General features: G+C 39.1%; 1 protein-coding gene across 21 annotated transcripts in view; it reads right to left on the reverse strand.

Moving 5' to 3' along the window:
• The window catches only part of LOC124422302 (mucin-5AC-like), a 244,176-nt gene that overhangs the window by 20,213 nt on the left and 209,003 nt on the right, over window positions 1–14,960 (reverse strand). For 20 of the 21 annotated variants that reach the window (XM_046958577.1, XM_046958576.1, XM_046958575.1 and 17 more), the window contains 2 exons: window positions 14,391–14,488; window positions 1,970–3,954 (listed from right to left, as the gene is read on the reverse strand). In XM_046958577.1, coding sequence (XP_046814533.1) covers window positions 1,970–3,954; window positions 14,391–14,488 — 2,083 coding nt within the window. Of the gene's footprint in view, window positions 1–1,969; window positions 3,955–4,204; window positions 4,624–14,390; window positions 14,489–14,960 lie in introns of those variants that run through there. The other variant, XM_046958585.1, reaches the window with a different exon arrangement.

The following is a 14,960-nucleotide window of genomic DNA, read 5'->3' on the forward strand; positions in this document are numbered from 1 at the left end:
CCGAGTGTGTAATTGTGTTATTTTGTAGCCATTTCACGTGAGGGTCACCGCGGGAGAGCCAAAGGTATACATAAACACCAGGATTGTTTTATTCATTTGACTTGATGCAAACTTGACGCGTGCCAATCGTTCTCTTTCTCCCTCCGCTTCTTTCTTTCTTCCTCTTTCTCTTTCTCTTATTTTCTATTTATTTTTTTCCATTTTTCTTTTCTTTATTTTGATGTAACAGTTTTACGTTCTCATATTTCTAAATAAGTATATTATACAACGATGAATACAATAACGATACTTCATTTAATGAGTTCTCATTAAAGAAGAAAAAGAAATAGATTGTAGAAAAAAGAAAAAGAATAAGAAAATAGAGTGAAGAATGATCACGAGACGAGTATTTACACACAGTGACGTTTTCCCTTAAAGGGAAAGGGAGCCCTCACGCGCGAGTAAACGCCCTTTTTATGCGTACGGTCGCAAAGGCAGCGTAAAATTGAGTTACAGGGCAGTTTATTTTTTTATTAGCTAGATCGAGCTTGCCGCGGTGGTCTCAATGCGAAAAGGGTGGTTTTTGCGGCCGACGGATTTCCCGATAGTGGTTTTATGGCGTGTCAACACGCATTTGCGCGCGTGCGTGTAGACCCGTAAAAGTGTCGAAAAAAAGCAACACGCAATACGGCTGCTAAATCAAAATGATCAGAATTCAATTGCTGCGATTGTGAACAGGCTGTAATGAAGAATTATACGATTTCGATAAAATTAATTTGTAATTGTGTTGAATGCATTTAAAACTTTGCATTCGAATCTGGGAGCTAATTTTACATTAAAAATTGTTATACATTATAACGATATAAATATTTACCAATTTGATTGCTCTTATTTATGCTAAATGATGATTTTTATAGAAAACGATTTCGAAATAGGAAAAGATTGAATTTCTTAAAACGTTTCATTTTCACAATTTCGGGTGGAGAAAATGTTAAGGGGATAATAACAGACGACAGCGGGACGTAGCGTGGTAATAAGGCGGCTTGGAGCGGCTGCGATGCTAGTCACGTTTCCAGCCGCTGACAGCTGCGGCTTATACGTATGACGTGGTATCAACCCCAAATTTCCCCTGACTAGACATACCGTGTCAGGGCTGCCCTAAGACCCTGGAATGCACTCGAGTCTCTACCTGTCACGTTCCACTACGCTTCTTGTCACCTATACGATAAATTTTATCTGTTTCTTTCTGTCATCGTGCCTTATTCTCATTTTTTCATTAGTACTGATCATTTGGAATATTACTTACATACATTTATGATTTTTTATCAATTAAAATGAATTTTTAGATAAATTACCAGATCACTAGTGGATAAAATCTGCGGTTTCTAAAATATTTCTTCTTGTTAAAGACTGTCATTTTATAATCATTATATATTGTACTAGATACTTGGTTTGTTGATACAATAGCAAATTACTTTCTACTACTACTTGATAATTGGAGTAAAAGTTGGCCAATGCTAACAATCAATGCAGTTCAACATCTTCACTGCAGAATATCGATAAGCTCATGAAAAGGACACATAGAATATCTTCAACAGGAGAGACCTTGATTTAACGATTTGAGTCATCACCCCTCGCTTCGTAATTATTGATTTTCCGAGCTGCCCTAACTCCCCTAACTTCATAGAGAGAAAAGAGGGAGGGGGTGGGGAACCGAGAGACAGAGTGAGAAAGAATAACGAAGTAACGGAATAAACTGAAGAGTTCAAAATGCCGTTTGTCTCCTACTTACAATGTATAACGTATGAGTAAAAACTCTTTAGTATGCTATTTTCATTAATATTTTAATTTATATTTTGTAATTAAATACGACAGACAGTTTTAAGATTAATAACAACAAGACACGATATCGATTACCATTTGGTTATTTTTAAACGTCATTTATAGGATGAGCAAGATGTTAATTTCCTAACTAATTCTCATTTCTCACCTCTACTGAGACTGGACGGAGACATGGACATTCCTGGTCTGCTAGCGTCGAATGTATTAGGTCTTTCTGGCATTTTCATCATATTTTCTTGTTGTCCCGTTCCACTTCCAGATGAACCATCAACAGTAGTTGTGGAACTAGAGGTGGTACTGGTAGAAACAGCAGTGATCGAAATACTGGTTACATTACTGTTCGAATTTCCATTAGTTCCACTATTGTTACTATTATTATTCACATTGTTATTACTCGTATTCTTGTTGGTAACATTACGATTACAATTAGTTCCGTTGCTATTATTATTACTACTGTTATTCGTACTGCTGCTTCCGGTGTTACAATTGCTAACTGCAGCGACACTGACTACTCCTTCTCTAGTAATATCTTGAATAGCACTGGCAGCTCTAGAACCTACTCCCGCGGGTTGAAGAATTGTATATTGTTTCGACGAATCTGGACTTGTCACTGAGGGAAGGCCTGTTGGACTTTTACTGCTCGGTACCGTGTTTGATGTAGGATCGTGTACCGACACATGATGCGATTCCTCCTTCGATGACTTTAATTGCAACAAAGAAACGGTCGGTGAGTGTTTGTCCTCCGTTGGTGATAAACCAGGGACAGGTTGAGGAGTGGGCATTGTTGGACCAGGGCCTGGTGCTGGATAGCCTACGAATGTAGCTGAAGCTGGATATGGACCAATAGGTGGTATAGGAGTTGCACCAACTGGTACCGTTGGTGTATTTCGACAGGTATTTTTTGAATGATCATTGTTAGGAGGCCTGAATGCAGAAGTTGCCGAGAATGGAGAATTCGTTGGTACTGGAGAACTAGAGGACGTTGCTGTAGGGGAGATCTTCATGTTATTTTCATGGTATTGCCTTTGATATCCCGCGTAGTGTTGATGATGATGCGATTGTTGTTGTCTTCCAATAATGGAAGGGGATTGTGCATTTTTACACATCCTATCTCTGTCACGATCGTTTGTTCTATCTCCCGTGGTATCATCTTTATCAGGGGTAGGATCTGACATGTCGATTTCTAGTTCATTCGACGAATCGTCGACTAATTCGTTAAAATCTGGTGGTTCGTATCTGGAATATTTATTGTCTACTTGACGACCTTGGGGATCGACGTGAGTACCCACAAGATTTCTTTCGCTCCTGTCTTTACCGGCTAAAGATCGTACAGGCACCGGTCGGATCTTACCGGATTCATTTTGACACGTATTGTTTACTTGACATTGAATATTTGCGCATTCGTTTTCAATTTTGATCAAATTGTCAAATTCTTTCTTGCCTTTTATAGGATGTTGTTGCTTCATAAGTTCTTGTTTCATCGGTTGTTGTGATCTACCATTTCGATCATGTTGACCACGAAACGTTATCACGTCTTTTAACGAACATCCAGCGTCAGTGCTGGTCGTTGACGAGGTAGACAATGACGAAGGCGATAATTTTGGATTTTCTTTCTTCTCTTCGAAAAGATTTTCGAAATTAGACTCGTACCTGTCTTCCTCCGAATTTCCTCTCTGATATAAGGATCCTCTCGGGCCAGGCCAACTTCCAGACAAACTCTTTAAAGCTGCTTCCGTTTCTCTTATAAGAGTTTCATCGTCTTCGGGTTCCTCACAATGCTTACTAGATTTTCTAGCTGGACTTCCCGAATTTCCGGAAGCGAAAGCTCGTTTTTTTTGGGGTAAAGATATATTTTTATTTGGATCAACGGCATCGACCGACTTGCGTATTTCATCATCACGAACACTTTTTCTTCTTCTTTTAGCAGCCGCGTCAGTTACCTCCATTTCTTTCGGAACGCTAGTTTGAGAACCCTTTTTGTTTGTCAGTAATGGCTGTTGCTGCAATTGTTGTTGCTGCTGCTGTTGCTGTTGCGGTTGTTTAAGATTCGAACTAATCGACTCTGCTTCCAGCTTCCGCTTTTTGAGATGTGCCATCGCATTCTGCCCGCCTGGGACGCTGGTCAGTTCCACCCTGGAACACAAAAATTCCAGAGGATCAGCAAGTCTATTTTCCCATCGGATGCATTGATGTATTCAATTCGATCTACGAGTGCATCTTTCTTGTTCATCGTCGGCGCAATCTAATAAACACGGCTGTCGTTGATTCAGGATCAGTGCTATGGATATGAACGATTCGTAATCTTCGAATCGTGTCTTCTCAACGTGTTATCTACGTAATAGTGCTTTCGAGATCTGAACGATCATGTTTTGAAAAAGTTCACCTGTGATCCGTCGAGGGCACTGTTCCAAGAGCTGTGGCCCATTCCTGTACAGCTGACGTATATTTCTGCTTTCAATTGATTAATCGATAGAGATAGGCCTCTCTAAATAAGGGCACCTTTTTTATTTTTTTTATTTTTCTTTTCTTATGTCTATTTCGCTTTTTATCGAAAAATCGAGTTACGGGACGTCGAAAATCAGACGCACGCGCCGAGGCTCGCGCTGAACACGCGTGCTCGCTGAATCGCGGTTGCGTATGGACGGAGATTACGCTGCGTAAAAGCACGGAGAACCCTTACAGTTGGGGTGCTCACGAGCTACTGTTCTATGTTTAAGTTAGTACGGGGTGGCGATCCTCTATAGTAAAGGGAAGGGATAAGGGCTTGCGCGTATAGCTTGCAGCTTCTGCTTCGTCGCGAAAAGTGGGGGCGGGTTCTGCGCACTGTCCACCCCCTTTAAGCTTCTCTCGAGCGCAATTCCCGGCCCCTCTATACACCCTCTTCGTCGTCTCGCCACCCCCTGGGATACAGGAGAAGGGGATACAGCTCCTAGATGCACACCACAATTTTCTCCTATAAAGATAGATACATTGCGCACCTTTCTCCTTCTCTTTCTTCCATTATATTGCACTTCGATTTTTACCTTTATTCTACTATACTTGTTTTTCTATACATAGCTATATTTACTTATCCTACTTACTTTCCATCGGAAGTTGTAAATGTTGAAGAACTCTGTTATAAAAATGATATATTTATATTTAATACCAATATATATCTATACTGAATGATTATATAATTAGCAAATTAATCTTTGAAGTCACTTTTCTAATACATATACTGAGATTGGATAAGAAAAGTAAGTACAATAGGTAATATAAGATTTTGAAAATTTAACAATTCTTATGTATTATTTTTGAAGTTAGATATTGTATGAAATAAGTGAATATAATTCATTATATATAGATGAATCAAGGTTTCATTCAGCTCAGCAAATCTTATATTGACTTGCTATATAAGTGAATATAGATATGCGTCTATGTAAGGTTTACAGCGATAATACGAACTGACGACTGAAATTAGATAAACGCTGCTTCTAGAAGACGGTTGAGGAAGAGTGGGATCAGCATCAGTGCTTAGCAGAGCTTCCGAGGATTCAGAGAAGCGAAAGAGCTTCTCTTAAACCTTAAACCTTCCTCAAACCACGGAGCCCGGAGTTTAGAGCGACGAACTCCTACGAAGGATCGTGGTGAATTGTACCCATACCCGAAATCGCAAGTTAAATCGCACCAACGGCTTAAGACATTATCACTTTTCTTTTTTGCGGACCGATGCTCACCCGTCTGAGAGTTTTCCTTAGAATGATAGAGAGTCGAAGAAAGAACGAACGAGAAAGAGTAGTAGAGAGGAAGAGAATCCCTTCGAGCAGGGGATCGATGCGTCCTCGTCCACCCTCCAATTACGTGCCATCCCTTACGGCCTGCGGGGAATAATTAGAAAGCAACCCTGGCACGGCTCGAGTAGATAGCCATGGATGTGTAAGACGAAGGATATTTTCGTGATGATCTTCGAAGAAAGTGCTTTCTTCGTCATTATGATTTCCAATCGAATATACTTTTCAAGAAAATAAAAAAATATTTCATTTGTATAGTACGAAAGATTAAAATTGTAAAATTATTCTCTTAATTGGATTGTTACATTAAAACCTATGGAATTTTAACGAAAATGAAAGTCTTGTCGTCTCAAAATCCGTACTTGTCAATTAATTAGCGAGTGCTACCCATGGAAGAGGTCGGTGGGAAGAGTTGGTATCCAGGAAGATGAACACGCAGTAAAGCGGACGATGGCGCCTCCATTGGAAGGATTAGAGTATTAGACGACGTCACGTCACTGAAGTCTAAAGGAGCCTCCTTGGAACTGTGCTTTGGGAGATAGCCTAAACTTCAACATCCCCGATTTCCTCACCGCCTGCTGAACAACCTCTTGCCCTTCTCTTTCCTAATTCTAGCGTCCTTCTTCGAATCCTCGACAATTCCAATTAAATAAACCGCTACTAGATCTATAGCGGATGCGTTCTTAACAGTTTTATTACATTCAAAAGCAAATCTCTATATATATAAAAGAAATTTGTCTTAAAATTATAAAAGATCATATCTCTTTTTGTTTCACAATTTGATTATAAATCAAAGAGGTTTTTATAAATCTGGACAAATTTATAGCGATCTGGAGAATCGGAATCGGTCTTGAATTTTCCAGGAGCATTAGAGCCTACTAAGCGTGTTCTTGGACGAATAGCTCGTACGTCTTTTTCTCGCCAACATTCTAGGGTGGATAAGGTCGCCGGTAGGCGAGTACTGGATAATTTAAGGGTCTCTCACGCGTGGATAATGGGGAACTTGGCTAATGCACCCCACTTGGCACCACGTGGATTCACGCGAGTTTTGTGACTCTACTTCCACTTTTCGCACCCTTACTCGCCATGTTTCAAAAAGCGTCTTGGTGTTTCCATATATGTATATATATATGTATATATATATATATATACGCACGCGCGCTTGTATGTGTGTGTGTGTGTGTGTGTGTGTGTGCATATATCCGCGACACGAATTATAAAAATATAACGCTATTACCTTGTATGATAAAAATGGACAACTCCCATGAACTTGTTTCTCAATACTCATTGTGTTGTTTTAATTAGAAGTCATTGTTGTCTACTTTAGTAAACGACATTGCATTGTCCAAAGAATTTTGAGATACGAAGTAGTCCAAGGCAGAATTCACAAAGGAATCTCGTTTAACGATTCTAGGACAGTTCTCGATCGGTCCATCGGTCGAGGGTGGTATTCTCATAGTCGTGATTCTTCGTTTTGCAGACTAACGACACCGAAATTGGCTTTATTTCCAAAGGGGGAGCTGCGATACTCTCGGTATTTTCTCCCTCTTATAGCTTCCAAGGAGGAATTGAGGGAAGAAGATTTTAAAGCGGACTTCGTGTCGTGACATTAAAGAAAGAGGAAAAGAAAAAAAGAAAGAAAGAAATGCTGTGACTGAAACAGCTGCCCGGTTGGACATCGCTTGGTTCTTCGGCTCCGGGGAATAGTACTCCCTTCTCTTCGCTAACCGTTCGTCCATGCGTCCATCTCTTGCCCTTGCTTTATATTTTCTCTTTGCTCTCTCTAAGAGAAGAGCTTTACCCTCGCTCCAGGAGTAGACGTCTTAAACCAATCGAATTCTTATCAAATATTTAACACTGCTCGGGTCATCGCTTTAAGTGGAAGTTCCATTACTGGACCTTACTCGTCGAAAAGAAACTTTCTTCCATGATGTGTCTCACATATTTTGCTATTTTTCTATTCTCGAACGATAGAAAGAGGCATCGATTTTTTCAACCAAAGAATATCTACGTTTTATCGTTTATACGAGATTATACGTCACGGTTTTTGTTTTATTCACTATGATTGACACATTTCTATGATTCTGGTTAACAAGCGTGCTGGAAATCGACGGGTCAAGTCGTCTAAGCCAAAGGTCGTTTTTGGTCCCTTTCGCCACACGGCAATACGTCACGCGTCCTGGTTTTGGGGCGTAATTAAAGAGAGCGCAGAACAGTATGACGCCTCGGGGCTGTCTGGAGTAAGGAACGGGATGAGGCGGGCACGCCGAGGGTATGAGGTATAAGGGATGTGTTTTACCGAGGGATACTTATACCATCCCTACGCGGCACATATTTTCATATAACAAAACCATCTGCGTGCCGCGCATAACAAATTTCAACTGATTTATAGTGCGGATGGGGTAGGCGGACGCAAATTTTCGCAGTTTCGCCACCATCGCCGTCTTTGCAAGATACGCGAACGAGTCTTTTCTCCTTCCAATGATTTTGATCCTATGTAGTATCCTTTTTATTTCATCGTGTTCCAACAATGTAAATAACGATGTTTCTTATCGTGCTATCAGCAAAATTAAAACTGTTAACATTTCGATTAGTTCTATGTAGAAATTGAAAAAGATCTTATGTCTCTGAAGGCCTAGCAATGATATCTGAAGGAAATGCGACCCTAAAGGGTTGCATGGGGGAGGTAGCAAAAGCGGCTATGTACAGAAAGGGACAAAGTGGTGAAGGGGATGTTAAGAAGGGTCTATGCTCGAACCAACCGGCAACGGAGCGAGCTATTGGATCAATAGTGTTGTAGTGACAAATATCAAAGTGTGGATACGTATTCTTGCGTTTACCTAGATTCGAAGTATTCATTTATCTTCGGTAAAAAAAGAATCGTCGAATACAATCTTACGTTATCTGATAATTTTTCAAATTTTATCAGTTAAAAACTGTGTTGCTTCATTGTAGATCAGAGCGATGTGTTATAAAGATCGAATAATTTCCTATCAAGAGACTTCATTTTACAAGGTGTTATATGTGCGTGCGTACAGCTATAAAGCAAAAAAGGTCCGTAGCAGTTTGTTACCAGAAGCAGTTGTAACGGAAGGGCACGTAACGGGTAACATGATTACAAATATATCATAAGCCCTCGCACCCTTCTTAGAGCTCTTATTCTTAAAAGAAAATAAGAGCGTGTCCTTCGACACGCAATACACGTGCGATGCCTGTTAATGTGACCTTATCTCAACAAATCACTACCGACCCGAAGAAATAAACACAAAGAAAGGACGGATTTGACGGGAAGATCGAGAAAGAAAGCTATACAAGTCCTTGTTAAATTGAATTTAAGGAGTATATTCCTTCCATACCGCCTCAAGAAAGACAATACACGATGAACGTACGTATACAACAATGAAAATATGTTTGACTACAAGATATTGACTATACAACTTGACATTTTTTTCTCGTAATTATACTTCTCGAACTGATATTGAGAAGTAGATGTCCTTGCCGTTAGCCTCACATGTATTATTCTGAAAATTTCTTCAAAGATTTATTCGGTAGGATAGCCTCGTATAGAAAGAGATAGGGAAGAAGAAAGAAAGAAGGGAAAAGTGTCTCGTATCATCAAAAAAAGAAACAAAAATCGAGTATCGCATCGAGCTAGCCAGATATCTCAGAATGTTTTACGCCTCATTAAGCAACAATGTATTGTTGCCAGGGTGAATTATACGGGGCATGAGACGCCTGTCAAGACAAATGGCTCCAACCGGAGGTAATTGTGGGCTTTTATTAGCTCTGCTTGCTTTCTCTTCCTGGCTGCAAATCGCGCAACGGCTTTGGAGGCATCGCGCCAGTAACACCGTCAGAGGAGCACCAAAACAACGACGGAAGCGACGACAACCCTTTTCACTGGAGAGAGGGTAAAGTATCACTCCTTTCCCTCCCTTCCTTCTCTTTTGATGGCGTGTAATTACTCGCGTGACACTAACGTGGGAATGCGAATCTCATCTTCCTAATACTCGCCAAGGCACCTCTTTACTTATATTCTTAACTACTATATTCTATTACCATATTCTTTATCGAAAATAATTTGTTTTATTTTGAAAAGTATTCGAAAAGTATTAAGAGAGGAGAGGAGGACGATAAAAATACGCACGCAAGGAATTATGTCAAAGCTGATATGCTGGCAGCATGTCCGATAAGACTATTATGGTCAGCGTCTTTCTTAATAAATATTTCACATATTGGCAAAGTTAATTAAATCGAAGTAGAAAATCGTTGCAGTAAGAGCAGCGTAAAATGTAAAGAAAATATGCTACGTTCTTACAATTGTAATTAGGTTTGTAAGTATAAGATTTTAATCAATTGAATTATTAATGGTTAAAACGTATCTTCGAAAATCCTGACGTAAATCCAGAAATATCATCTCTTATATTATAGGCTACTATATCGCAGTAGATATATCCTACATGTATATATACATACGTATATATACGAAACGATACGAAAAGCGAGACGAATAAATTCGTCGTTTCTCATCTTTGCCGATGCTGTCTCGTACTCAACGCGGAAGCCAAAATCGAGGTCTTTTTCCAGGGGGAAACACGACGTTTCGAAAGGCCGTATTTTCAGGAGGAAAGAGCCGCTATTCGCGCATTATTATGGCTCTAGAAGGCACGATTTACTCACACGAGCATATGCGGGCCAAGCTCGTCTTTCCATCCCTCCTTTACACATACCGCCGAACTCCAGCATAGTTCATGTATTTATGCATTTCTACCCACCCGGCTCCACTTCTTCGCTTGAATCTACACTCTAATACTCCGACACGCTTCTCTCTCTCTCCCCCCTCCCTCTCTCTCCTCTCTCTCTTTCTCTCTTTCTCCCCCCTCCCTCTCTCTCCTCTCTCTCTTTCTCTCTCTCTCTCTTCGCCTGTTTTTCTCTCTCTATCAAAGACATCTACATATATCGCTCGAAGGCAATGCGACGTCAATGATCGTCTCTGTGTCGTACGAGATCTTCCACGGTTTGAGAAAAGGGACGTTAATAGACTGGAAGGAAGGACGTTCATTGGAAAAACTATTCTTGAGCGAGCTGTAAATAATAATCGGTACTGAACCACTGCTTTTCTTCTTGCGAACTCAACGCGTGATCAAGATAGAGCGACAACTATGCCCTATCAAGAAAGAAAAGTTTATAATTAGAAGCTTTAATAAATATACATATATGGTACATGAGATGTTTTTCTTCTTTTTTCTATGAGATATCGATCAGTTGACTAAAGCGTTAATAAACAGGAAAGAATGATTTTTACCGTTTTTCTCGTTTTATCCGCCAACGTTAGCTTTCATTATTCAAGAGTCATATTTACTCATTGTATTCAATTCGGATTCACTTATGGTATGATTTACTAGAGGAAGGCGTACCTGAAACCCGGTGATGGGAATTTATCGGGGGATGGAGACCACCCCTAAAAGCGAACGCGTATAAGGAAAACAGAGATAGACTTTAGGAGAAGGAGAGACTGCAATGGAAACGGCGGACAACGAAGGGAGAAGAAGATAAAGGGCGCGTCCTTTCCTCATATTCTATATTCCGTATGCTGGCTCATGAAAGTCCTAGGGATACCTTCCGAAATTCAAATTTACAGCACGTGCTCTACTCGAGTGACTCTCGTTGCATGACGATGCATATTAAATTTGACCAATAAGTTCGATGTATGGAGAACGATTAAAACCTTATTCGAACATACTCTTGTGAATGTCTTTTATTACTATCGATATATATATATATATATATATATATATATATATATATATATATATTCTTACGATAATAAAGGCGAGTTCGAGATGATGATAGCTGAAACCAATAACTTTATCGAAGGATATTGAATTTTTATCCACCCTCTTTACAAATAGTAAACGATATAAATATCGGCTGATAGAATATGATGCTTTAAAATGCATGTGATCCTTAAATCAGAATGGTAATAATTGTATTCAGTATAGTATATAGTTACCACTATCCAAGAAAAAAAGCTTGTACCATTAATAGAGATACTATTAAATATTTACTAGTCGATTTTGCTGATTCTATATTCGGACCCTTTCCATTTTAGAATTTACTGGAAAAGTTCTCGCCGTCTTAACCAAAGCTTCTTATGATCGGAATATTTCACTATTTCCTTGTCATAAACTTCGATCGTTCTACGAAACAAAAATTACTGTGCGTTTCTTGATGAAAATTCAATCAAATCAATTTCTCTTTGTCTTTGAACTTCCTTATACGTTAAAAGAAGGATACATAAAGCTTAATAGGAAACAAGGAAAAGCATTTGCTGATGTTTCAACATGTTCCTCCGAGATATGGTGTCTTGGTCTTTGAATTTGTGACACTCCCCTTTTTGCTACTCTACGCATTTTCGACAATGAAACCACCATAACCATATACTGCGGGCTTTTTCGAGATATATGATGATGTTCCGTAGGAGAACGAGGTTTCTTATTTCTATATATCACTTACGTATGTACATTATGTCTATATAACATATAAAATAACTATTTTGTACAATTCAAAAAATTCTTTTATAAATCGTATACTAAACTGTACGATTATTAATTTTTTATCATAGTGTAGCTCAAGAGTGAATTCCATAACTATATTTATAAATATTAACTAAAAATACATTTTATTTGTTTGAACAAACGATTTTCTAAGACGTTTTATTCGCCATATGTTATATGTCGCGTTTTCTCCGTCAAAGTAAGAACTGTGTGTTTTAATACAATTGACGACACAAGTGTGGAACACGCTCCGATATGCTAGCGAAACGTCGACTGTCGCATGTTGCACGCGGAAAACAAAATACGCTGGCAATGTGATACAATGTATACTGTGTAAAACGCCCGTAAAATGTTCATTCAGTCAAAATCCTACTTCAGCAGAGAAAACGTGACGTGTAACACGCGTCGTATAAAACGTTCGTATAATCTTAGCTTAAGATAGCATATAGGGTTACTATAGTCCGTTCAACGAGTCAGCAGACGTAAACAAATGTACATGGTGGGGATATAATCAGGTCAGGTACGTAAATGCTCACAACTTACAGAAATTGTAACAGTTTTCGAGCAAGAAGTCGAAGCAAATCCTAACAAGGACTTATGTAAGAATTATAAAATTAAACAATTTATTATTGTTCGCCTACCAATAGCTGGAAATCCCATGCATCTATCACGCGACTGTTTTGTTTACGTTTCCTGACTCGTCTCGTTGAACAAACTATAGATTAGAATAGGCAAGTGTGTATGATTGAATTACTGCATAGTTTTAGGCACTATCATTTTAAGCTAAGTTTAGTTGTAAGTTAATCTTATGTTTTCCGTTGAATTATTTGATCGTGTTTTATAAATATCTTTAGTCTTATTAAACTTTGATATTTATTTCAGTACACTTTATCACATAATCTTGAATTATGTTCAAGCGAAAGTTTTCATAAGTATAAAAATATCTCTAAGAACTTATGTGTGTGATTATTGAGAATGGATCGAAAAGAAGGAAAGGTTGCTGTTTTCATTTATTTATTCGCGGAATAATCGTTGCTTGATCAAGAGAAGGGAGAAGAGTGCACAGAGGAGTTCGACGCGAGTAGGGATTGCTGCCAGGTTAAAAAGTGGAGACACCCTACTCTGATTTCCTGCGAACCCGAACATGAATTAAAGTTTTAATTTCTCTAAATCACTGTTCGCCCTTGAGCGCTTTCCACTAGACGGTCCGTTACTTATAGCCTTTGCCCTTTTACCGCTTACTCTCACCTCTTTCCACCCTTGGAACTTTCTTTTTTCTCGTTTTGCTTCGATTTTACCATCGTTCGACCATCTTAAATCGAAGGAAATCGATATGCACTTATCCAATGACTCTCGAAATTCAAATAACGAATCGTCTTCTTTTTAAGCAACTACGTACCTACAAATTTTTTACTATTTTTGTCAATTGCTTGATATTTATGATAAAAAGATATATTTATATCAAAATATAGATTATGTATGACGATAAAATATTATAATGAAAAGTATCCTCGAAAGTCGAACAAAGGTTTTTGCGAAACTTGCGTTCTTTATTCTCCTTTTCACTTCTATCTTCATCCATAGCCAAAGCGGCGTAGGGTAGGTAGTCGTTCGTTTAAAATCATGATGCCGAGTGCGAAGGGTAGAGAAACGAGCGAGGCGTTAGCATTAACGTTAGGTGTGCGGCACCAGTAGCAGCGACCGAACCACCTCTACAAGAACTTCCTACACCCATTTTCCCTTCCCTACCAAGCTTCTCTTCCTCACCGTAGCGACCTCTGCTACGGTGACATATTGTTTCTATTCTGCTCTCTCCTGCTAAAACGCAATAAAAAACTGGCATAAATATCGCCCCTTCGCCCGACGTACCAACCACCTTCAGTTTCTCCTTCTCAACCTCCACCGTTCTCACTTCTCGTGGCTTCTCGCGTAAGAACGTAGAGATACCGACGAATGTGGTGTGGTATGGTGTGGCGTGTATAAATACAAGGAAATACCCTCAGAATTTTAGAGACTAATTTGTCTGAGTGGCTTTTTGGACTGTTACACGAAACTCCCAAAGTCCAGTGACTTCTTTCTTTATCTTTCTCTGTCGCTAGTTCTCGTTACATATTTACAGCTGTGGTTTCGTAACTTACAAGTACTGAGCAGAATTGAAACCATCGAGATATCTTCCGAACCTTCCTACGATGGACGTAGACTTTATATCTTATTCGTTAGAATAACTTTGCGAAATACTTACAGCGTGACAGGTTCTTCAGGACTTAATGGCGAAATAGAGAGCGACGTGGTAGCTGTCACACATCGTAACGTATTTGGCGATCTTACACGATCGTCCACCTGAAACAAAATTTAGGTCGTAAGGATTTGCTTTTGACATCTACGTGCTCGGAAAGATTCTTTACGGTCACGCGATAATTTCCATTTCGGGAATGGAATAAAAAAAGGGTCAGACTGTGCTTTATCGTCCTCTGAATTCTTTTCGCGATTCTCACTGTTGTCGATGGGGATCCGAGCAACAGGTACAGCAGACATGTCCTCCAGGCATCATGCTCGAGAGAGCACACGCGTGATTTATGATATAAGTGAGTTATCGGAAACACTCCTTTTTCTTTTTTTCTACTTGGAGTATTTGCGAGAAAAAGAGAAAAAGAGAAGAAAAGAATTCTTACGATGAATTTATATTTTTCGGCAATTGTAATATTTTCGAAGTAAGATATATTGAACATATACATGGAATAGAAATAGAATTACATTGAGTTTTGAAAATTCTATAAGTCGTTTAAAGTCGATAGTATCATCGATATCGATA

This window comes from Vespa crabro, chromosome 2 (genome assembly GCF_910589235.1).
Source record: "Vespa crabro chromosome 2, iyVesCrab1.2, whole genome shotgun sequence".
NCBI classification, from domain to species: domain Eukaryota; kingdom Metazoa; phylum Arthropoda; class Insecta; order Hymenoptera; family Vespidae; genus Vespa; species Vespa crabro.